The following is a 26,177-nucleotide window of genomic DNA, read 5'->3' as shown; positions in this document are numbered from 1 at the left end:
AGAGAGGGAGACAGAATCCGAAGGAGCTCCAGGCTCTGAGCTGTCAGCACAGAGCCCGACGCGGGGCTTGAACCCACAAGCCCTGAGATCATGACCTGAGCTGAAGTCGGAAGCTTAACCAACTGAGCCACCCAGGTGCCCCAAAAGCATGACACTTTTTAAGACGTTAGAGATGTGGGACAAACCCGAGTCACTGTGGTAAGAAAACAAGTGGAGGACGAAGCCCATGTGCTCTGAGCCACTGGGAGAAGGGGCCGTGCGGGACGGGAAATGACAAGATAACACTCCAAAACCAAAACAGCTTCCCTTTTTATTAATGCTCAAGAATTGAACTGTGGATGACATTTAATAAGCAAAACACAAATGAAAACAGCTAATCTGTACGGGGAGTGTATGTAAACATACACACTATATGGGTTTCATGATCCTAATCTAAATATGAGGACAACTGTTTGCCTGACTTAGTGTTGCCATTGCTGTTTCTAACTTAGAGAACTTCCTGTTTCATATTTAGCAGGAGGAATTACGGACACCCAAGTTCAGAGCAGTCATGAATTTCATATTAAGGTATAAATAGAGTTTTAAAGAAATAAACTGTATAATAAAATAAGTTTACTTTTGAATTGCAATACAGGCATTTTCTTTAATCAATAAAAATACTCCTTGATTATAAAGCAGCCATACGTTGCAAATGTCTATCAGGAAAATAGCTCTGGCAATATTTGAAATACCACATTTTTTTTTTAAAAAAGGCAGCAAAGCAACAGAATTTAGATTTTAAATAGTATATTGCAAAATACTTCAACGTATTATTTCTAAGCACAAAGCGAGCTCCGTTCTAAAGGATACTTTTAATCTTATAAACTGTTCCAACATTTCTGTGTAGCTTCAAGTCTAAATTTCTACAATAAAAGATAAAGCTTTACACGCATAGGACATAAATGTCAATACATAGCCACGACACAAATGTTTTGCATTATATCACTCTATTTTGAAGGCTAGTTTGTTAACATGTGCTCAAAAAGAAATATAAAAACCTGATACAGTGCTGTAGTTTTTTAACAGGCTGAATTGTGCAATGACTGAAAACATAAAAACAGCAGTGACAGAAACACCAGTTTTATGAACAGAACCAAAAAATATCGAGAAATCATTGACATTTAAATGAATAACTATTATATGCTTCCTAAGACATCTTAATTTACTCTTTCTCTCCTAAATATAATTTTTTCTAAATGTTTTTCATATCCCAGGAAGGAATAATGGCAAATTCTCCACAAAGATGAAAGTGCATTATGTCTTAAAAGTGCTTCGTGTGTGTGTTTTTATAAACATGTCCAATAAGGAATTAGACAAGTATGTGCAAAAAAATCCAATTTCGACTTGAATTCATAAACCTAATGATGGGTTTTTGTAGTCTATCCAGATGAGGCAGTTGCCAATATAGAAGAAGTGTGTGATTACACACTTTGTATAAGGGGAGAGGCCAGAAAGGAGCCCCCCTGTTCATCGGCCAGTTAGAGACCCCGGGGGAGGGAAGAACTGCTCTAAAACTCCCATCTCTTCATCTGGTAAAGGGGGAGAGGCTCAGCGCGAGAGCCTCGAAGGCCCACCGCCTCCCGGACTTTAGCAGGTCTCTGGATGTGGCCTTCCTAGAAGAGCAAGTCACCTCACCCAAAAGTATGAAAACTGCACTAATCGCAGAGCTACTATTCCCTCATTGTCCTTCTTGGCACGGGAAGAAAAAGTCCAAAGACACTTGACAGAGAAAGGCCACGTGAATGTCAAATGTTAACCAGAGCCTGTGAAAACCCTCACAGTTACAGCGTGTGGAAAATCCAGGATTGTGTGCAAAAATGAAATAGGGTAAATGTCAGTTGGTTACCTAATGGCACACTTTTCCCCCAACTCTCAGAAGGTTCTTGGGCCTAGAGTTTCAAAAGCTTTTAAAAATGCTTATTTTGAACTTGTTTTAAGAGAACCGTGATGCCCACGGTTCAGACAGCTTTGTAAAGGGATCTCTCTGAATTGTTGGAATGGTTTCTAGGAAGATGGGTCTGTTTTCAAGTCTAGAACAATGACTGGATGAAGGAACCATTTGCCGTGGACTCTTTCTCCTAGGTCCGTACATGCGCCCATCTGATACTTCGGCGGAATTTAACTCAACAGCTCTCATCCACAAGCTTTGACCCGTTTATTCCCCGATAGGTGACTCTGCTCGGCCTGACCAACACGCCATGGTTCGGCTTACAGGTGAAATAGCGCGTGTCTCCCACCGCTCCGTCGTTCTTGCCCTTGGCGCTTCGAAGCTCCAGTCCCAGCCAGATCCCTGCAGCAAAGTCCGTGGGGCCCATGTACCTAACGGTCCCCATCTCGTTGGAGCTGGTGAGGAGGACCTGCGAGCCTTCGTGCAGCTTCACGCTCCCTTCCACGCCGCCGGCCGCGGGGGCCCCGCTCCAGCTGCGGCGCAGCGCCGGTTTCCACCTGCGTGGAGGGGAGGGCAGGGGACAAGTCAGTGCGCAGGCGGCGTGCACACTCTGTCACACGCTGTCGTATTCGCCCCCGCCGCCGGGGTCCCAGTGCATTCACAAGCTGCTTTTATTCTAAGTAGCAATACTAGGATGTACTTTTGGTCGGTATTTAAAATGGTTCTCTCTCGGCTATTTTAATACTACCCTAAAGTGGATTTAAGATTTCACTAGGCGGGGCCCCTTGGTGGCTCGGTCGGTTAAACATCCGACTTCAGCTGGGGTCATGATCTTTCCGGGTTCATGGGTTCGAGCCCGGCATGGCGCTCTGTGATGACGGCTCAGCAGAGATTCTGTGTCAGCCAAACGGCCCCCCGCCCCCCGCCTCAGAAATAAATATTAAAGTTTTTTTAATAAAAAAGATTTCACTATCAATTTCTAAATATACACACACATATATACCTTCTGTAATAGCAACTAGAAAAAATACACTTAAAACCTATTTCACTATCAATTATCCAAGCAAAAAAAAGTTTTTTAAAAAAGAACCTAGCATTAGCACTGTGGTAAATTAAAATGACCTTTCATTCCCTTTTAAATATTTACTTACCTGAAAACAATGTTTAAAAACTGCTATTCTATAACTTTATAAGATAAACATATAAGTATCTTCTGTGAATGCACTCCAGTCACACTGAAGGCTTTACCATTCTCCCTGCCGCTAACAGCAAGGAGGATCTTAGCTTCCGGAAGAAGGCCTCCTCTCCTTTTCTCTAGAGAACATGATTTAGCATGTGCTGCCCCACAGCATCTGCCCCCAACCTGCCCTGATAACCAAACCACGGAGCACCCACACAGGGAGCCCAGCCAGTGCTGCCCCAGAGCCGCCTCCACTGTCACTGGGAAATAACTGACCTGAAACTCACTCACAGTGCAAACGCCACCAACATCTTGTTTCCTGTGACCTGAGGTCTCCCCGTGACTCAAACGGTTTTCTCGAAACCAGCACCAGCGAAGCCTTCCGTCCACTACCACCCCTCCTTCAAAACAAAACTTTCCCCGTGCCCACAGGAGAGACCATGCAGAATCCGCTACCAAAACTGCTCAGGCCCGGCAGTGAACAGAGGCCGGGTCCGACCTATTCTTTGCTGTATTTCACGCTATCACACACAACGTCCCATTTCCTCCCATTAACCACCTGTAAGAAAGGACGAGAGCTCAGATTTTATGGGTAAGAAAACTCAAGTCCAAAGACTTGTCCCAAGCCACACTTGCCACGATGTGATAGAATTCTAGTTAGAAAGTACAATGGAAAAAAGTATTCTCTATCATGTCAACTGCACAAATAACAATGCTAAAGTTAACAGAGAATACCTAGTACCCGTTAGAAAAAGTACTCACCTTTACTGAAGAACATACAAAAGACAAACAAAAGAGCTTTGTTCCTGGAGAGAAACATGTATGTGTTGGTTCTCCCCAAGTTCACCCCTGACGGACACTGTCTGTGACCGCACACAATCACTATAAAGTTCACACGGAAATGACGCCATCACCTTCTGAGCGCCCACGGCGTGCCAGGCACTTCCCACTTGTGACGTCCTCCCACCTCACCCAAACCACTGACCTAAAGATTATCTCCTTTCAAATGGAAGAGAAATCTGAGGCTCAAAACAAAATTAAGCTGTGTGCTTGATTAATGAGGGGGAGGAGGAGAGATGGAGCCCATGGGCAAGGTGGTCCAGGCTCCAAGGCCAGGCTCTTCCAACCAGGAACAGGGGCTGGAGATTAAGACAAGACTGAAAACTAACACAGTCAGGCTTACAGCGCGGTCGTGTTAAATTCTAAAGTTACGGTAATTAAAACGGTGTGGCTCTGGCACAGGAATGTACTTTTTATGTGACACAGAAAAGAAACTGTAGAAAAACACACAATTTTTTTCTTATGTAATTAGAAAGGAAAACTTCACATCAGTGGGACAGGAGTGAATATTCAACTAGGGATGTTGTTAAAAGTCATCTGGGGGAAACAGAATAGGATTCTTACTACTCACTATATGTTAAAATAAATTCCAAATAAATTCCAAATAAAGAGCTAATTTACATGAATTAGAAAATAGAAAAGAACTGGAAGAAACTAAAACTTGATATTTACCTGAACACACACAAACACAAAGGGGAGAAAATAGATGCATGTATATAAAGTTTGGCATCTACTATCAGTTAAATTATGATTTCTTTAATTTATATTTTAATGCCATAAAAATGTTTCCATATCACAGGACAGTCTTTAAGACCTTACAAAAGCCACACTAAGGAAATCTGTTAAAGAATGGGGGATTTATTAAGGGAAAACGTTTTCAAAAGGTATGAAGAGTATGATTTGTCCAACTTTGTTTAAAATTCAAATACATGCTTTTATTGGGAAAATAAATCACCAAATGGGAGTGATAATCTCATCTAGGTGATAAAATTCCAGATGGTCTTTATCTGTACTTAGCTTTTTATAATTTTTCAAATGTTGTACAATCGACTTTCATAATCAAAAAGGCTTTAAAAGAAAGAAGTAATACATGAATTCAAGATCTAAGCCAAAAATTCATGGTTTGGGTAAAGACTTAACATTCAAAGAATGCTTTGATTCAAGTTATGTGAAAGTTCTAAAAGCTCTGGGAAGTGAGAAACGTGGAATTACAGTACATTTCAGAGCTCTGTTTACTCATTTCAAAAACATTAATTGACCACGTATGAAATGGCAGGCCCGGGGCTGGATTCTAGGATTTGTGCATAATAATCAGTAAAATGTTATAAACGCTGCAATGAAGACTGTATACGGTGCAGAAGGAGCACAAAAGAGAATCTATCGTCCCTTGAGGGCGGGGGGAGAGACCTCAGTGAGGAAGTGACACTTAAGCCTCACTTAGGAGGAAATCACCAGGAGAGCGAAGTCAGGAGAAACAGACAGGAGCCGGGCCTGCCGGCAGGACTTTCTGGGCCGTGCCAGTGAACGCGGGCTCCATTCTGGGTTTGAGAATTGAGAAGCTTCACGGGGTGGGCAGAAAATGCAAACGGGTGAGGTGAAATAATGGAACACGCAGCAAACCGGATTATAGGAGTTCTGCCTGAAGACATTCACATTTGAGCTGACCGCATAAACCATGCCGACCGGCTGGATTCCACACATGGGACGCGCTGTGATAACATGAGAGGAGCTGAAAGAAGCTGGCAAGGACGGGGAGGAGCGGCAGGAGAGAGACAGATGCAGGCTGGACGTGTGTGACGACCAGGTCGCTGTGGGGCCCGGTTCAAATCCCAACCCCCTTTTCCGTCTACCCCCATTCTTGGGGCAGAGAGTTCTGAAGACAGAAGAATTGCTTCGGCCCCCTCTCCATCATTTTGTCCCCTGAATGAAATGCATTCATCACTGTCATCTCAATAAATGACGCAGAAAAACAGATCCTGTTCCCTTCTCACTTCCTCTCTCATGTGGGGCAGGCATGTCCTTTGCCCAAATCCTTCAAGTTTCCTCCCCAGGAATTTTCATCACCTCTACATTTTCCAGGTTTCTTCTGAAGTATCATTTATTTCCATATGAATAAACTAGAAAATGGTAGTGCCTGGGGAAGCTCAATAAACTCATTTTTCAAACTACAGTCTTCAGAATACACTGTGCTTCCAGCCTAATAACGCACAACATCCGACCAACTCTGCCCACAGAAGGTCATCCGTTGTTCTAATGCCCCCCCCTCCCCACTCCAAGATCAGAAACAGGGCTCCTAATACCTGTTAACACTCAAAGTCTTTCTTTTGTTCTTTAGAACAGTGACCACCAAATATTTTAGTCAGTATTCTATAAACAAAACTAATTTTATAGAAGTTGATTTTATACCCTCACTAAACATGTATTTCTCTTTTTTTTTTAAAACAGGTACTAGTCTCAATCTGTACAAGTATCAGTAAAGCTTGATTTCTTTTTATTTTTATAGAAAACAAAGAGAAGTAAGATGTTCCCCCCTCATGTCAGACATTATCTGATGCATAACCACACCTGCTGCATAAGCCCGTGGTTCTGATTTCTCCTTCTTCCCTCTCTCCCCGGACACCGTGCTCTCCAAGCCCCAGCATGGTGCATGGCCTCTGACACCCCCACCCCGAGTCCTTTATATCCAGGTGGCCTCTTCCTGGTAATTCCTCCATTCTGCCTACGCACCCTTGGATGTCTTCAAGAAACTGCAGCAGAGAGTCACGGCCCTTAACTCTCTCAGCTACTCAAGTGAGGAGACCAATTTCAACATTCTCAAAACTGGGGAAGGTTTTGTGGAAAGAGAAAAACCAGAAACCCTGGCCACTTCTGCTAAGCAACACCTAGCAGTGCCTTGGGACAATCAGGACTGGCAGGTGAAATCTCAGACCCTGGTGATGCCCCAGTAACTTCTTGCCCAGATTATGACATAAACCACCTGCCTAGTGCTCAGCTGACTTCCACGTCCCAGTGCCTGGGCTCCATTTCCAGTGGCTTCCAGAGCACCACATGTAAGCAAGGCTATGCACTTCCCTACTCAGCCAGCCCATCTTAAACAGCACCCCCCCCCCCCCCCCGCCCCACACCCACAGCCCCCCCCCCCCCCCCCCCCCCCCCCCCCCCCCCCCCCCCCCCCCCCCCCCCCCCCCCCCCCCCCCCCCCCCCCCCCCCCCCCCCCCCCCNGCCCTGGCATTAGTCTTTAGATTAACTGGAAGAATTAAAAATTAAAAAAAAAAGAAAAAAAAAACTCCTTAACCCATTTGATCTAGAAGAGGCTCATAGCTCTCTAAAAGTAAAAAAGTTTCCAAAAGTGCCAGGAAAATATCCAGGGGAGTAAAGTGGGTCTGAAGGAAATAAGAATAAATGAAAAAGAAAGAAAGATTCCAAAAAGAAACAACAACAAAAGCATTTTGAGCAGTATACCCTACTAGAGGAAGTAGGAGTGTTTTTTAAAATAGCAGGAAGATCACTTTATGCAGACAGACCTGACATTTCTTTCATGTGTTGCCGAAAATACTAAATCAAATCTCTGACTAAATAGGTAAACAGTTGAAAATCAATCCACCCGATTCAATGATAACACAAAACATAAATTCCTCCAGCTCTTACTAACGGTACTAACTCCTCTGAAGATAAACGCAGTGCCCGCTCTCAGTCACCAGTGACATTTTTCATGGAGCTTGTGAGGGTGGGAGGGAGGACTCTTCTGAATACACTCATCACACCTTTTCTCCTAATTGCTAACACTCTACCGAGCAATGTAAAAGTTACAAAATCTATTTCCTTCCTTCACAGAATCCTGTCATGTTCATCTTGAAAAGCGTTTTTCTAAATCTTCTTAATACTCACTTGGCAAAAGCATTTCTTCTGTTAATCTCTTTTTGGGAAGAGGCCGAAGTCGTACTGAAACTTCTCCTAAAACCTAAATGTCAAAGTTAAGGTCAAAGAGGAAAGATAAATCACAAATGTCCAGTCCTCATTAAAAGTTATCTTTTATCATTTCTTCTATAGGTGTTCTAGTGTACCCAATGTTTCTTTAGAAACAGAAAGCAAATTAAGTACATACAGAATATAACAGTGGTTTAGATTTTTTAATGAATTTTTATCTTACCTTTCTCAACAAACTATGCGTATTTGCATAAATAAGATCATGACATTACATTTGGAGGTTTTTATTATAAAACTTCTTGAAAACCAAATAAAACTGCATAATAAAGCTGAATCTTTTTATTCTCAACTATTAGCATCTTGATAAATGATATAAAAGGATAAAATGGTTTAAAAACACTATCACTAAATATATTCCATTTTTAAAATATTGAACAATAAATTTCAGAGTTTATGATTCTTGGTATCAGAATAATTTTAAAAATATATTTCATGAAAGGTAAAATTTTTAAAAGTTTTTAATAAAGAATAAGATTTCCACTTCTGGAAAGTTATGGCAGACCAGATGTGCTGAATGATTCTCTCAGTTGAAGTGAGTATAATTTTAAACAACTGTACTTAAAAAAAAAAATGTTATTGATCTGATACGAAGGCAAATTTCAGAGACCAACAACCAGAAAGAGACACCATGAGAAGTAACCACGCACCATTTAGTGCCACAGGATTGCCACTAAATTCTAGAGAATTATGTCTTCTGCCTTACTGGTTGCACCAGAGATGGGAAAGGGCATAAAGCCTGGGGCCTAAGAAGATGGGGATTCTAATGCAAGACTCTTAGTTATAACATGGATCCCAACCAGCTCACCCTCAGGGTAAGGTTAAATGAGAAACAAAATGAAATACCATTCTGACAAAGATAAAACAGAGTAGCTTGTGTCAACCTTAATGCTCAGAAGGCAGCAAAATTTTCTCTCTTCAAAATTTGAGATAAGAGAAATTTTATCTATGTAATAAAAAGAAAAACTGCAAAGACTATAAATTAAAGTAGTCCCCGGCTGTCAATGCCTCCAGGGGGCAGAAGTAATCACAATCCTCTCTGGAGGCATCAACCCAGGCCTCAAAGAATTCCTGTACATTAAATTCTGAGTAAAATAAGCATCTCACAGTAATAAATTATGAAATTCACAAGCAAAGAAAGTACCATAAGTTAGACTCACAGAAGCAGATGGCAGAATCAGACACACAGAGACTTCAGATATGAAACTACTTAAAAAAATAAAAGATAATATTTCAAATGTTAAAAGAGATAAGAGAAAAAATATGGGGAAATAACAAGTGAAAATAAGTGACAACAGATTTGTGAAAAGGAAACAAGGAAATGAACATTTTGTAACTAAAACTTTGTGGCTGGACTAAACAGCATAATAAACATGGCTGAAGAATCAGGAAACTTGAAGATAGAGCTGAAGATGTCGAGAATGCAGTCTAGAGACCAAAATGTGAAAAACATGAAAGAGGCATGGGAAAGTCTACCACACGACTCATCAGAGCTTCCAAAGGAGATAATATAGAGGTGGAAGGAGGAAATATTATTTTAAGTGTACAGGCAAGAGTTTTACAGGATTTATCAAAGACAATAATTCCCAGATCCAGGAAGACTCATGAGAGCAAACAGGATAAAAAGAAATCTCCATCTAGACATGTCATAGTGAAACTGTACAACACAAAGGAAACAGAGAAGATCTTTAACAGCAGTCAAAAAGAAAGGCAAATTACCTACAACCATATAGATTAGATAGACTCATAGACTTCTCAGAAAAGTGACAGAAGAATGAAAATAGTAAAATTATATTGTCAATATGCAGGGAGAAAACCTCTCAAACTCAAATTTTTACCAATTTTTAGTTTTACCCAATAAAACTATTATTAGAAAAGTCAAAAACTGACAGACACTTTCTAAAAGAAATTTCAAAAAATATACATGTGGTAGGAGTGGAATATCCCGAGTTAAAGTTCTGAAGATTAATGACACTGGTAAATATGTGAGCAAATATTGGTTATTATAAATTATATATTATGTCATAAATATCGGTTATTAATTATATTTAAAAACTATTATAATAGGGGTCCCTGGGTGGCTCAGTTGGCTAAGTGTCTGACTCTTGATTTCAGCTCAGGCCATGATCTCACAGTTTTGAGATGGAACCCTACATAGGGCTCCACACTGAGCATGGAGGCTGCTTAGGATTCTCTCTCCCCTCTCTCTCTGTTGCTCCCCCATTTGCTCTTTCTCTCTCTCTCTCTCAAACTAAATAAATAAACTTAAAAATTTATTGTAATAATGCAAAATTCATAGGGGAAATAAAATAGACGAATAACTCAGTTTCTAAGGATTTTCTATTATTTGGGAAAGAGTACATGTAATGATTAACTTTAGACTTTGCTAAGTATGTTTGTCAAAGGACCTATAGTAATTTTAAGAACTATGTTCGTAGAGTATAACTTTCTTTCAAGTAGAGAATGGAATGAAAAAAAAGAGGGGGTAGAAATATAACTAGAATAAAGTCAAGAAAGAAAAACAAGTATAAAAACTGAAAAAATTGAAAACAGCATAAATAAATGCAAATATACGAGTACTTATAATAAATGTAATTAGTGAAACTCTCAGGTTAAAAGGAAAACATTGTAAAACCAAAAATTTTTTAACAAGTGAAATCCAACCATATTCTATTTAGAGAGTATTCCAAAAGCATAGGATATAGAAGTTACAAGACAACTAGTAGAAAAAGATATACTAAGCAATATTTGACCAAAAGAAAGCTGACATAAGGTAAAAAGAAATCTTTAAAAAGCAATATCATTTACATTAACACCAAAAAAAAAGAAATATATAGGTATAAATCTTTTTTTTAACGTTTATTCATTTTTGAGAGACAGAGAGAAACAGAGCGTGAGTGGGGGAGGGGCAGAGAAAGAGGGAGACAGAATCCAAAACAGGCTCCAGGCTCTGTGCTGTCAGCACAGAGCCCAACGCGGGGCTCGAACTCACAAACTGTGAGATAGTGACCTGAGCCGAAGCCGGACATTCAACCGACTGAGCCACCCAGGCACCCCAGTATAAATCTAATAAAACATTTACAAAATCGTTATGAGGAAAGTTATAAAACTCTAATGAATAAAATCATCTATCTAAATAAATGGATTCAATGTTCATGGATATGAAGACTCAATATTGTTCAGATGTTCTTCTCAATTTGATCTATATAATTAATGCAATCCCAATCAAAATCCCAACAAATTATTTTGTAGATATCAACCAACTGGAAAGTATCTATGGAGAGACAAAAGGCCCAGAATAACTGGCATAATATTGCAGGAGAAGATCATGAAGACTGACACTACTAAACTTGAAGAATTACTATAAAGCTACATTAATTAAGACAATGTGGTATTAGTGAAAGATAATTGATCAGTGGAACAGAACAGAGAGCCCAGAAATAGACCCAACACAAATATAGTCAACTGATCTTTGACAAAAGATCAGAGGCAATTCAATGGAGGAAGGATAAATTTTTTAACAAACAGTCCTAAAATATGCAAAAAGAAAAAAAAAAAAAAGAATACAGACTTAACACCTTTCACAAAAACTAACTCCATGGATCAGATATCTACATGGGAAACACAAGACTATAAAACTCCTAAGCAGATAACAAAGAAGAAAATCAGGATAACCTTCAGTTTAACAATGACATTTTAGATACAACATCAAAAGCATAATACATGGGGAAAGAAATGGTAACTTGGATTGGACTTCACTAAAACTAAAAACTTCTGCCCTGGGATAGACTGTTAAGACAATGAAAAGACAAACCACAGACTAGAGAAAAGATATGCAAAACACATTCTGATAAAGATCTAGCATTCAGAATATACAAAAACTCTTAGAACTCAGTAATAAGAAAAACAATGAACACAATTTAAAAATGAGAAGACCAGAATGAACAATTCACCAAAGAAAATATACAGATGGCAAATATATGCAGAGATCCCCAACTGTGTCATCAGCTGAATTGTGCCCCCACCTCCAAATTCATATGTTGAAATCCTAATCCCTAGGGTCTCAGGATGTGACTGTATTTGGAGCCCAAGGCTTTAAAGTGTCAATTAAGTTAAAATCAGGTCATACAGGTCAGCCCCAATCCATGACTGGTGTCCTTATAAAAAGAGATTAAGACCACAGACACATACAGAGGAACTGTTAAAATATGGGAGGAAGACCACCATCCACAAGGCACAGCATGAACCTTAGAAGAAACTAACTCTGCAACACCTTGATTTTGCCTCCAGAATTCTGAAAAAACAAATTTCTATTGTTCAAGCCACACTGTCTGTGGTACTTTGTTATGCTAGTCCTAGCAAACTAATACAACATCATACACCATCAGGGAATTTCAGATGGAAACAACAATGAGCTACTACTACACACCTATTAGAATGGTGAAAATCCATAAGTCATAAAATTAATCTCCACAAATATTTAAGGACTGGTATTATACAAATCACTGGTTATCCAATGGAAAAAAAATGAAATCAGATCCTTACCATACACAAAATTCCAGGTGAATTGACAAATACGAAAAGCAAAAATACAAAACTTTTAGAAAGCAGTATACGAAAATATCTGTGTGAGGTCTGTTTCCGGAAAAGATTTCTTAAGACAAAACATGGGAAACATAATAGCTTGCTATTTTGACTACTTAAAATTTAAATATTTCTGTTTTCTCAAAAGACACTGGACAGGCAAGCAAGATATTCGCCACACACAAAACTAGCAAAATATTAGTGTCCGAGGTATATAAAGAAACCTACAAATGAATAAGAGAAGCCAACCAAAAGAAAAATGGGCAAGAGACTTGAACAGTTAGGTCATAAAAGAGGAAATGCAAATGGCTCATAAACATGAAAGCAACGAGGCTCAACCTCATTTGTAATCTGGAAAATACAAGTTAAAGCCACGAGATACAATTTGAATCCATCAGATGGGCGAAGATTTGTTAATCAAGCAGAACTAGTATTGGGAGAGAAGAAGCAGCCGAGGCTCTCATCCCGCTCATGAGTACATGCACTGCCAACAGTCCGGCGCTGCCCAGCAAGGCTGAAGACATGGATAGACCACGCCTGGCGATCCTAGAGAAACTTCTGCAAATATGTACCACAGTCTAGTTTGTAACAGTAAAAACAAAGATATAACACAAATATCCATCAAATATAGAATAAATAATATATTTTAATGGAACACTAACAAAATAGGCAATAACAACCAAATACATATATATTTGTATTTTTATATATTATTATTAATATTAATTAATATTATTAATATATATCTCTATATATTAACAAATAGATATGGGTGATAAAGATATAAAGTAAATCAAGGGAATAATTATCGTAAAGTTCAAGGCTCATAACCTGAGGACAAAGTATTCGAAAAGGGAGGCAGAGGGGACTGGGGGACATTTCGAGGCTCCCACAGTACAGGTCATCTTCAGCTAGCAAATGGGTAAAAGATGTTTGCTTTATTATTACATTAACTGTATAAATACATTTATATGCCCTTTTATGTACACAAATACTTCACAATAAAAAATTTTCAATAAATAAAAGCAAAGGAACAATTAGTAGGAACATAAAATTGTGAAAACCTACCGGGATAAGAATGACTCTGTTTATTCGAGGAAATTTCTGAAAGAGTATCCATGGAGTCTGTTACCCTGTGAATAAAACAAAAGTACTGCAAACCTCATTAGAAGAAGGAGCAGGTCTTCAGACTTAAGACTGGCTCTCAAATGAGGTTTTCACACCAACAGTTATTTCCTATTTCACTATTCAACAAACATGCATCGAGCATCTATTAGAAGTCAGAAATGAACTTCAAGCTAGCATCGGATACAGGCAGTAATAAAATAGAAGAGCCCCTTGCTGTTTAAGGATGGTTAATGAAGAAAAAGTCAACTTAAAGTGAATTCACTTAAAATAGACACCTGGCTTTATTTCTCTGGAACTTTATCTTCAAAGATAAAAGTAAGTAATATGAAAATAAATGTTTTATATTAAATTTAACAAATGTTCAATCAGAATTGTAAAAACATCACATTTTTTAATTGAAAATCAAATGCTGACTCAGTCTGTGTATGTATGTGATTTTCGATAAAACTGCACAACCAGATACAATTCAATGTCTTTTACTTTCTCTTTGACCCTAAGCACACCGTAAAGGTAACTCTCCTGACAGGACTATGTTTTTTTTATATTCAAATCATTCTTTATTTTTTAAAAAGCGAATCCCAGCAGTCCCATTTACTTTCAGTTGTTTACTGACCTAACCCACAAAGCCTTCTTTCTGTCAATCACTTCTTCCAGGACACTTGGTCACCATCAAGAAATTCTGCAACTCCCGCAATATTTGCAATTCCACCTTACAATTCAACATGCGTCATTTTTACATGACATACACACTACAGCAATCAGTGAGACTGCTGAACGCAAAGACTATGACTTGATGAAGAGGACGGATAATTAGATGGTGATGGCTGGTTGAGAAGAACTTAATTCTAAAAGTGATCAGCTCATTAATAATAAGTACCTAATGGTGAGAACTAAGAATAAGAAAATACTGTGATGATGAAGACCACGCAGACAGAAAACAGGGAGGTAGGTAGAGGAGATCAGATCTAGTCGGTATATTTTCTAAGAATTTCTGCAAAGAAATAGGTTGATTTATATGTTAATGGAAGAAAAGGTATTAACTAAATAAAATCTGGGTGATAGTAGAAAGCTATCAAAGCAGAGGAAATAACATGTGCAAAGATTCTCAAACAGGAGGCACATTCCTTTTAATGGAAGGGGGGAGAGAGGAAGCCAGCTACAATCTGAGAGGAGTGAAATTTTGATTGGTCACTACGTTATTAAGACTGTCCTCAAGCAGTCCCTAGTTAAATTTCTTTCTTTTTGAAGATCAGTGGTATCTTTAAAGAGCTCCAAAGCTGGTTTAAATTAGAAATTCCTCAAAATCAGGGACCATGTCTGTTTTATTTGCTTATAGAATGCCTAGCACAGCACAAAGTGCTAAAAGACACTTAATAGTATTTGATGATGATGAATGAGACAATCAGAAGATGACAGGAAGACAGCTGGATTGAGATAGCAGTTCATTTAGAGAGAGAGCCCTGTATCTTCTAAGAAGAGGGGGGTGCTTTTAAATGAATCACCTTAAAGAAGACCAAATAGAAGGCTAGAAGGCGAGGGGAAAAAAAAGGCAAAAACCACGTGTTCCATAAACAAAGCAAGAAAAAGAACATGAAACCATGAGAAAGAAAGTGGCTTCACAATATAAAAGGGGGAAAAAAACTGTTACAGCATAAAAAAAAAAAAACTGCAGTAGATTTGGTCAGTATCTACATGCCCAAAATATGCTCAACTATGTCCTCTGGGCAATCAAACATAATATGAAGAACCCCGGTCCTCATGACTGGGAGACAAAACTTGTAAGAGACTGTAACAATGTGTTAATGGATATTTGTCCAAAGTAATAAGAGAACCCAGGGCACCTGGGTGGCTCAGTGGGTTAAGCATCTGACTTTGGCCCAAGTCATGATCTCACAGTTCATGGGTTCAAGCCCCACATTGGGCTCTGTGCTGACAGCCTGGAGCCTGCTTCAGATTCTGTGTCTCCCTCTCTCTCTGCCCCTTACCCAACCCACTCACACTCTGTCTCTCTCTCTCTCAAAGATGAAAAATAAAAAGTACTAAGAGAACCCAAAAGACTGGGGATTTAGTATGGATTTTACTCTAAATGAATCATAAATAAGACATAGGTCCTAAATAAATGCACCAACCCTCTTTTACTCGTTACAGGGTAGTGGTTAAGAACACACATTCTGATATTAAACCACTTACGTTCAAAGCCCCACTTGGAAGCTGTGCATGCCTGCTTACTTCCCTGTGCCTTCATGGCCTCACCTGTAAGCGCCACCTGTGAGCCAGGTGTATCACAGCCCCTGACCTACAGGGAGCTGCCGAGCAGTGAACAATACACGAGAGCTCTACACTGTGCTGGCCCAGTGACAGAAGTACTGTTCACTGGCTAGTATCTCTTTTTCTTTATTTATCAAGCACCTACCAAAAAACAGCAAACCATCTAAAAGCAGGGGCTTAGGAGAAACAACAACAAAATAACAAACCCAGGCCGAGTCCAGCTCCATCATTAAGTAGTGTAGGAGAGATCGAAATAAGCCACTCCCAAACATGCCGCTCTGCCATAAGGATTATTTTGAATTAAAGACGTTTGAGAATCACCGAATGCAAGAAGAGGCTTTCTCTGAACTCTCCTTATCTGCCTAAAACAGGTGCTCCAAAGAGAAGGACTCGAATATCAGGTATGCCCTCCCCAAGCTACATCAAGCAGGGAAGACTCACAGGGGAGGAGAGGGGAAGTTAACATCACACCCAGACAGACGCTGTCACAAACTATCTTAACTCCCACCCGTTTTACCTAAGGGCCCCATTATCTGTCCTAAAAACCACCTGCCCTCCCTTCAGTGGCCTTTCTCCTAAGATGGTCTAGAAGCTCTCTAATCCCACCACTCCTTTGGGTATTCATGTCTTTCTATGGTGCCCAGGTGCTTGTAATTTTAAATGTAATAAATTTGTATGCCTTTTCTCCTGTTAATCTCTCTGTTGTCAATCTAATTCACAGACACTCCATCCCACCCCCTACTCAGCTACTGACCCTCAGATAGTAGAGGAAAACTTTCACTTCCCTACACAAACTATATGACTTTAGCTAAGTCACTTTACCTCTTGAAACTTCTCTTCATTGGCAAAATAATACCTTACAACTCTCTGGGTTTGAAATATGCATCTAAAAAAGACTGTAGAGAGCCCAACATTTATTAAATGCTCAATATATTTTTGTCCTAGTTACTGTTATTTACCAGCTTGCTTGACCAAATACTTACTAGGATCAAATGAAACAACATTTAATTGAAGATACCTCATAAACTGCAAAGCATTATAGATGTTCAATACTCTATTGTTATAAGTAATAAGAAAAAGCTATATCAAGTACATCAAAGAAGGAAATTAATATAAAAATTATATGTAATTATTAAGAGAAACAACAAAGTGAGGAGGAAAAGAGACATAATGTGCCAAGAGGCAGTCACACAGTCTAGCTAGAAGGGACTAGATGGGACTCTCGGGATGTGATGGCAGATCCAGTCTCATGAAGGTGATTACACCATCTATGTTATTTCCTATTTAAAGATTAGTATCCCATTTCCCATCTCCTGAAAAGCACGTCGAGCCAACTTCTTTCAGCACATAAATCATTTCCCATAATGGAACCTGGAATTTCACAAGGACTCATTTCTTCTCAACTTATTTTTTTTTTAAAGCCAGAGTGAGCTGCTACAAAAGTGTACCATCTTAAGGAGAAACACCGAGGAGGTATATTATATATAAATCCTTAAAGCTTCACTTCCCCCAAAGATCTACTGCCTATCTATTTTTGAAAACTAAAGAAATCAGAGGAAAAAGCCATTTTGGTTCCATTAGGTTTGTAGGAGAATGAATGGGGTGCCTGCTGGCAGGAAATTTAATGTAGTTAGGATGTGACTGAAGCAATCAGAGAGCATTTTTACTTTTGTTTGCATGACAGATTAAGCTTGCTGCTCTCACTGTTCTTAGCAGCAAACGCCACTTCTAATAGCCTACACATACTCATAGGGTTTGCAAATGAGGAATAAAGGAGGGTTTTAAAATTGCAAATCCTCAGCAAAGCAAATTTAGCTTTCCATGAGCCTTCTCTCTGAAGAAGGTGGTTGGTTAACCCCTTGAAAGAAGACATGAGCTGAAGTCGGTGCAGTGCATGTTTTTACTACAAAATGAGGAACTCTCACTATAAACCATTGCAAATTACAAAAAGGTCTTGTGAATAGACATAAATGCCATTGTTCTCACCTTTGAACCCTGGATGGTGGAGCAAATATTCCGTATCTTGGAGAACAACTAAAATACTGCACACCTCCAACTGAACCATCATTCTTGCCATGGGGTTTCTCGAGCTCTATACCATACCAATATCCTAGAACAAGAACACTGAATTTTAAAAGCATCTGCACTTTATCCAAAATTGTTAGGTTATTATAAAACCCAAAGCCTGGGTGGCTTGGCATTTTCACATATGACCAAAATGATGAAAGAGCATCATGATCACTGAGCCTTCAAATAATAAAATTTGAAAATTTGAAAAAATAGGAAAAACATTTTACAAGCCGAATTACAGAGTTGTATGTTAAAGGAGAGAAAGAAAGTATACAAATTTGGCACAAATTATTATGCAAGTTGTGTATGACCAAAATATATCTAAAAGCTATAATGAAAAACAAACTCTCCTTGACTCAGGAATACGGTGTGTTTAAGAGAAGCACAGTACAAAAAAATACCGAACTGTATAAATCATAAAAGGAACATACAATCTTTTCATTTTTATCCTCCCCACATTACAACACCACAAATAGTTCTTAAATAATTAAAGAAGGTTGAGGTCCCTGGGTGGCTCAGTCAGTTAAGCGTCCGACTTCGGCTCAGGTCATGATCTCACAGTCTGTGGGTTCGAGCCCAGCATCAGGCTCTGTAATGACAGCTCAGAGCCTGGAGCCTGCTTCAGATTCTATGTCTCCCTCTCTCTCTGCTCCTCCCCCGCTCCCTCTCTGTCTCTCAAACATAAACAAACAAATAAATAAATAAATAAATAAATAAATAATGACATTAAAAAAATTTTTTTTAAGTGTCTAATGATTTAGAGGTGCCTGGGTGGCTTAGTTGGTTAAGCATCCAACTTCCACTCAGGTCATGATTTCATAATTTGTGGGTTCAAACCCCACATTGGGCCCTGTGCTGACAGCTCAGAGCCTGGAGCCTGCTTCAGATTCTGTGTCTCCCTCTCTCTCTGACCCTCCTCTGCTCACACTGTCTCTCTCTCTCTCAGAAATAAATAAAACATTAAAAAAAAAAAAAAAAGGACAGAATGACTTTAACAGAAAAGTTTCCAATGTCTATGTTTTCTTATGACTTCACAAATTTCTAAATGCTTAATATCAGGAATTAAAAATTAAAAGTCAATGTATCGAACCATTCTAAACTTGTTTAATAGAGAGAAAGGGAACTCCAAAGACATGGAGATTGTGAAAAAATACCCTACCTTTGGGATTCTTAAGTTTTTATTTGAGAACTGTATTAAGACCATCCTAACTAATCTCAATTACTACCTGGAGACCTATGAGAGACATGAATTATACAACACATAGCCCATCTCAAATCAATTAACTGGATTGCAATTATAAGCAGTATAATGAAAAAGTCTATGTGGGGAGACAAATCTCCATGGCTCGCTCATGTTTCTGCATGTTTTATGAACAGAGGCACTGACTGTCCATGGGTATCTGCAAAGAGGAAGGCCTTGGAGGACAGAGAGTGCGGGCGGCCGGCCCATGCAAAACACAGGCAAGCTTGTCGTGTAACACAGAGGTTCTGATCCCTTACGCTCAGAGCCCTTCTCTGGTAGCATAAAACATGGCGGGTGTCGCCCCCGGGAATGGGGCTCAGGGAGCAAGTGCAAGGGTTTAAACGCTGACTCGCTGGTTTCTGCCACTGCTGTGAGTATGAAAGGCTTGTGTCTGAATCAGGAGCCTAATGTCTTCCATTAGCATCTAGGAAGCTGTGGCAAGCTAACGGATCACCTACACAGGTCGGATAAAATCTCAGATCTTTCACGGTCCTTGACAGAATGCTCCAAACTTGAAATCAATGGTCTAGGTAACCTTTTCCTCAAATGCTGCAATGCCACCATGTGTCAAAATAGCATATTGCCACTTAAAACACACAAACATGGTTTCATTCAACCAGCTTCTACATTTGAAATTAAAATCACTGAAAATGCAAAAGAAAACTAATCTTTACTTTTGGAAACACAATTATTAAGTCTAGGCTTGAATGAATATATAAATACACAAACGTGTGTTTTTAAGGTCCCAGGGTGCACAAAAGCTTTTTCATCTTCCCTTGAACCCTGTTGTTGGCTTTTCTCTCCAAGCCACTCTGATAAATGCTCTATGCTGTGAACTCATTTTAAGATTACCCTCAGCAAATATCTAATCCTAATATCTTCTCTCTGTTATTTAGCACGCTTGGCAATCAGTGAGAGTGAAGTTGGAGAATAACAACTAATTTTAACACCAAACAATTTAAAACACAGCTGGCAAGGAAAAATTACGGACAACAGTCAACCTGAGTACAAACAGTTCGTGGTTTTATCACTGTATTGCTTTCTCGGTATCAGAGCTAACATCCGTGTCAGCTGTTAATCTAGAATTCTCTACGGTTAAGTTTTACCCACGTGTAAAATTTTAAACCTTTGTATTCTAAAGCATGCAAATTGAGGAAAGAACGCACAGACAAGTTACCTGGAGCAAAGTTCGTTGTCCCGAAGAACCTAATGACACCAATTCTCTGGCCTACCACCAGCACACGATCTCCCAGGCGGAGCTCCCCGGAACAGCGGCTGTTATTTGCTACAGATGCTGCTGAGGAATTCAAACCTGTTTAATTGGTTGGTGGAGGAAGGGGAAAGGGCAGGAGAAAAAGCAAAGGAGGGAAAAAAACAAACAAACTCAAAAAGCATATTAGCCCAAAAAATCACTATGTATTCTAACCAGTCTAGCTAGGTGGAGATTTCAACATATGACGCCTTTCATTATTTTTTAAATGTTTTTTTAATGCTTATTTTTGAGAGAGAGAGAAGTGGAGAGAGAGGGAGAGGGAATGAGTGGGGAAGGGACAGAGAGAAAGGGAAACACAGAATCTGAAGCAGGCTCCAGGATCTCAGCACAGAGCCCAATGTGGGGCTCGAACTCACAAGACGTGAGATCATGACATGAGCTGAAGTCGGAGGCTCAACAGACTGAGCCACCCAGGTGCCCCGCGACACCTTTCATTATATACATCATCTACAACCATGGCTCTCACATGTGAGGTCAATATATTCAAAAAAATTTTGAAGGGTTTCCTGAAAAAATTATTGTGGTGGGAATTTAATACACATGGTTCCTGGACCAGTATCCATTCTATGCAGATCACCAGGGGCACGCTCTACCAGAACACTGGCCAGTGCACTTTCTCTGCAAAGGGCCAGAGAGCGAGGATTTCAGTCTGTGCAGGCAATGCCATCTCTGTCACAGCGACGCAGCTCTGCTACTGCAGCCCAAGTGCACGGGGACACAGAATGGGGCAGGGCGTGTTCCAGTACAACTTTACCAAATGGGGGGTGGGCTGGGTTTGGCCCACACACTGTATCGTACCAATCCCAGTTCTACTAAAATGCTAGATTCAGAGACTAATTCATTGGGACTTGGTGTATGATATACACACAGGAATGTGATTTCAGAGTGAAAATTGCTTTAAGTTTCCAATTACTTCAAACCGATTTCCTTATTAGGAAGGAAATCACTCCCCCTCCCCTTGATTCAAACCTAATCCCTGAAATGCCCACCCTGAAACATTGGAAGTCCTAGAGAAAGACTGTCTAGAAAGCTGTTCTGCTATAACAGAGAAAAAGTGGGCCCTTGAGGCTCCTCCCATCAGTCCATAAACAGAGCTGAATAGCTGTAATCTGGGAGGCAAAGGACAGGGGATTAGTCACACTGCCAAAGGGAGAGAAACTAAAGATATGGGAACAAATGGGGAACATAAACCCAGAGAGAAGGAAGGTCTGGATAAAGTGCTATACTAAAAAGTCTTAGATTCTCACAATAACTAATATTTCCACAGCACTTCACAGTTTACAAAGTGCTTTTCATAGAATTATAATTATAGATAAGATACAAACTCAGGAATTAACTAAAACAGGGTGTTCCCAAGGCAAGGGCATACCGGGATTAAAGCCCCGGGGCCCTGTGGTGAGCCCAAGTCCTCAGGTGCGTCCCCAGGCTATCTCACGGACAAAGGACAGCACAGTCAACAATGGATACAATGACGCTGAGAACACAGACCTCGCCTACCTCTGCCATTCCCCTGCTCCGTTCCTTCTGCTCCTCTGTATCCTAACCTCCCCGTATGTCTGCATCCCTCAAATGCAAACCTACAGAAAGAGTGAAATATCTACTCACTCTTGGAAAGCATCCTGGGGAAATGTCTCTGGGCTCCCCAACATGGACTTTTTTTTCTCACGCATCTCCTGTTCTCTCCCTCCGCTCCTAGAAGGTCCTCTTTCTCACTCTAATTGACAACTCTCTTCATCTACTATTATCTAAGCCTACATACCACTCACATTTATAAAAAGGGAAAAACATTAAATATGTAGACTTCTTACAATGGGTAAAAAGGGTAATTCAAAAGCCCAAATGCCAAGTGAAGGAGGCTTTATATGAATGTGAATAAAATGAGGGCAAGCATGCCTGTCCTCTCACCTCCATTCTTTGGGGGCTGGACAGAAACAGCCTGCAAGGGAAAGAGCGTCTACTCAGGAAATACAGGCTCCAAGTGAACAATTTCAGGCAAAACTTCTGGGTTCTATGCTTTTACAGTCCCGACCTGTAAGTTTGTGATGCCAGTGCTACTGCTGAGGGCTCCTCCCCACCACGTACAGCCAGTGTTTTAAAGAGAAAAAAAATCCTGTCATGAACATTTTCTAAAATAAAATATTGGCTCAGTACGACTGTTACAAGTATTCAAAAGAGAATCTGGTCGTTATTATGAGGTTCACTAAAAACAATTCACACCAAAATTGTTTCATTTCCTTTCTGGACAAGGTTGCTATGTAAGTAAATAAGTGAACTGCAACATATTCCATGTATGTTGATTTGGGCGAGAAGTCTGCTATGAAGCGCTTTCTATATGCTTACATGCAACCGGAGAAATATGGGCTGCACGAGGTTGGGCAGGACTCACTGCGACTTAAAAATCCCCATCAGGGGTGCCTGGGTGGCTCAGTCGGTTAAGCTTGCAACTTCAGCTCAGGTCACAATCCCACAGCTAGTGGGTTTGAGCCCCGTGTCAGGCTCTGTGCTGACAGCTCAGAGTCTACAGCCTGCTTCAGATTCTGTGTCTCCCTCCCTCTCTGCTCCTCCCCTGCTCACTCTCTCGCTCTCGCTCGCTCTCTCAAACATAAAAAATAAATAAATAAATAAAAGTCCCATCAGAGCAGGCTACCATCATCAGCCTATTAGGAGAGCCTTTGACCCTCTCCTACATAGTTTTAAACAAGGACTTGAACTTTAATATGCAGATGACACAAAAGTATGTGAAAAAGCTAATATTCCAGATGTAAGAAACAAAATTCAGAGGAATAAAACCTCTAACATTAAGCTAAATAAAAACTACATTACAGCCCTATATGGAGCAGCAAAATGAAGCCAACGATTGAGTGTGGTCGGCAAACTGCAGGAGAGCCTTACATGTCCTTGTGCTGACAGGCACAGCTCTCTACGGGCTGGCCGTGAGGGGTCTGGAGACCCGGGAGCATGAGGAAGAGCTGGGACGAAGGCAAACCATAACAGCAGCAGGGAAAGCATCAGATGGACCTCAGGATAAAGCCCAGGTGTCCCACTTAGAAATCGCTATCAGGCACCGATGACTTCCCTCTCTGAGTCTCAGTTTCCTCATTCATAAAATGAGGATGATAATAATAGTACCTACCCATGGTTTGTTTTGAGAATTAAGTGAAATAAGGTATATAAAATGCTTAGACTAGAACCTGAAATAATAAGTATGCAATCCACGTTAGTTATTGTTATTTAGGTCCAGATTAGAAAAGAAATCAGATAATAACCCTATGGTTTCCACATATTCGAGGAGCTATCATAAAGTTCTAAAATAACCCTTACAGGGCCAAAGGCATTAGATGCATGGGAGAGGGAAGAAGTAGGTCCAGAGAAGGGAAATGGCAGAGGCCCCAGGAGAGAGGCAGGGAGACGGAGGGTGCTCACGAAGGGGGCAGAGGTGGGGCCACAGGAAAGACAAAAGAGTACAAGTGGTTCAATCTGACTGAAGTAAAAGTGTCCTTCTACACATTTAAAAAGAGCAAATCTACTTACAAACAAACCAAGATAAAAAACACCAAGAAAGCCTGGTTGAAAAAGCCATAGATACCAGCACTGGCTCTAGATGAGACAGACGGGCTTTTGCTCATTGTCTTCTTGTTATTGCTACGTGCATTCGGCTTCTTGGGGTGGCTTGGTTTGTGCTCCAAAGACGATGTGGAGGAGGAGGTGCTGATGGATCCAAGCAGGGTAACTAAAACAGGTAAAGGAAAAGAACATATAGAAGGGTGGAAAATAAGAAATGAACCAATAAGATGCTTTTCCAGGTAAATCCCTCTGAAACCCTCCATTTAGCTTCCTCTGTGGATTATCTAGTGTTGAATTAAATGCCTGGTTTCATCCAAGTATATTGTAGCTCATACAGACAAGACTTTATAACACAAGCAACTGTATTTTAAGGATCCACGCTGTATGAAGACACTTTCATACAGGAGAGTTCCGTCACATCATTAACTGAAGCTGATTACCTCCCTTTCTCCCCACCACTCTCTTTCACCTCCCACTCTAGATGGCTTAGTAGAATCCATCTTATTCATATTTTTTAAATGCTATTAATTTAAGGTAACAAAAAGGTAGTATTAAAATGTTTTGAGTCAGTGAAGGCAAGTAGGAATACTCTTGAATTTTCTATCCATGCTCTATTCACCCAATGATTTGACAGCTGAAGGCAACTTTGAAACATTCTTATGAAGCCGTCTACACTGTGGAATTTCCTTTCAGTCTCCCTCTTAATCTAATCCAGTTGTTCTCTAATTTAAGTGTACACAGATGCACAGTATAGGATTTTATACCAAAACCATGTATATACTTTATAAAGAGCTGCTTAAGGTATTTTCAAGGATGATTTCCTACTTTAATGATTTTTTACTTAAAAACTTTAAAACTTAGCACCCATATAAGCTTTATCACTATAATATTTTAAAGTTCCATCAGTAAATTACATTTTTAGAATGGAAGTTATAGAATTATCTTACCATCTTTGTCTGTTACAGATTTTGATTCTTCTCCAGGCGGCAATGAAAGTGTTGATTCAGAAGTACTGTCTTTTTTTGAGGTCATTAATCCTGCCACATAGAAACAAACACTTTCAGCAAGAACCTTAACATTAAACATAAAAATGTACTTGCTTTTTTAATGTACAGACATCCCTCATTATCTAAATGTTATCCACTTCTGAAAACATGTCGGATAATCAATTCACAGACAGCAGGGACCAATATTTCATTACAAAAAGAGGGGAGGAAATGCGTTCTTAGCCCTTGTGCAAACCCCAATTTCTTCAAACACCACTAAAGTCTCTTTTAAACCTATTTAACAATCCACTAAGGAATTCAAAATTCTGAACAACATTTAAAGCACAGTTACCTAGTTGTCTGACACCTCACACAGTCAGTAGTGTGTCAGCACGATGCCAGCAGGTAGAGGGAACCTCACTGTCGTCCACCCGCTAGGACTTGCAGACAACTTACAGATCTCACTCACGTGCGTGCAAATCCATCACAACAGATTTTCTATTTAGATAGTGAATTCTGGGTAAAAATTTTTGCAAATCATGATGGCCACTGTTCATCAAAGTGAATGTCACACAGTAAGAAACCCCACACTCTCTGCCACGTCCAAGTCTCACAAACAACTCACTCTAAAAAAGAAAAAGCCCACGAATAATATTTTGCCTTATTCAGACTTCTGTTTCCATTCTCCAGAACCAAACTATTTAAATAGGAAACCTAATGGACTACACCCAGTTTTAAATTCCATCAAGCATCCATTCCAATTCTTCTCACTTAGGAAGCACTGGAGCGAAGAACTATACTCTGAGCATCACAAACATGAGCAGGACATGGTCTCAGCCTGACAGAAGCACCTTTTTCAGTCCAGATAGATGGGAGCAGGGATAATTACATCACTAAAATATGAGGGCATTTATGGATAAACGCTAACATGGAAAAGGGAGAGGATAATCGTGGCTACAAAGATAAATTAACGCCTCGAGAAGATGATACTGTGAGATAGGTCTTGAAGGACAGGTAAGACTTCTTCCAGAGCACAGCGGATTTACGGTCGGAAAGAACTGAAGGTAGGCATTCTAGATGGACAAAAAGAAAAAAAATCTTAAAAACGGGGTCAGAGAAGGATGAGTAGC

At 39.9% G+C, this 26,177-nt stretch overlaps 1 protein-coding gene across 10 annotated transcripts in view; it reads right to left on the bottom strand.

Annotated features, from left to right (window-relative positions):
- Window positions 1-287: 287 nt before the first annotated feature.
- CLIP4 (CAP-Gly domain containing linker protein family member 4) overlaps window positions 288-26,177 on the bottom strand; it is an 83,822-nt gene continuing 57,932 nt past the window's right edge. For 6 of the 10 annotated variants that reach the window (XM_039238471.1, XM_039238475.1, XM_039238470.1 and 3 more), the window contains 7 exons: window positions 25,009-25,098; window positions 24,084-24,227; window positions 20,402-20,536; window positions 17,898-18,021; window positions 13,584-13,648; window positions 7,836-7,908; window positions 288-2,484 (listed from right to left, as the gene is read on the bottom strand). In XM_039238471.1, coding sequence (XP_039094402.1) covers window positions 2,163-2,484; window positions 7,836-7,908; window positions 13,584-13,648; window positions 17,898-18,021; window positions 20,402-20,536; window positions 24,084-24,227; window positions 25,009-25,098 — 953 coding nt within the window. In that variant the 3' untranslated portion in view covers window positions 288-2,162. Of the gene's footprint in view, window positions 2,485-7,831; window positions 7,909-13,583; window positions 13,649-17,897; window positions 18,022-20,401; window positions 20,537-24,083; window positions 24,228-25,008; window positions 25,099-26,177 lie in introns of those variants that run through there. The other 4 variants (XM_039238476.1, XM_039238480.1, XM_039238478.1 and 1 more) reach the window with 4 other exon arrangements.

Source organism: Hyaena hyaena, unplaced genomic scaffold (genome assembly GCF_003009895.1).
Source record: "Hyaena hyaena isolate Hyena2069 unplaced genomic scaffold, ASM300989v1 scaffold_140, whole genome shotgun sequence".
In the NCBI taxonomy this organism is placed as follows: Eukaryota; Metazoa; Chordata; class Mammalia; order Carnivora; family Hyaenidae; genus Hyaena; species Hyaena hyaena.
This window is presented reverse-complemented; position numbering and strand designations above follow the sequence as displayed.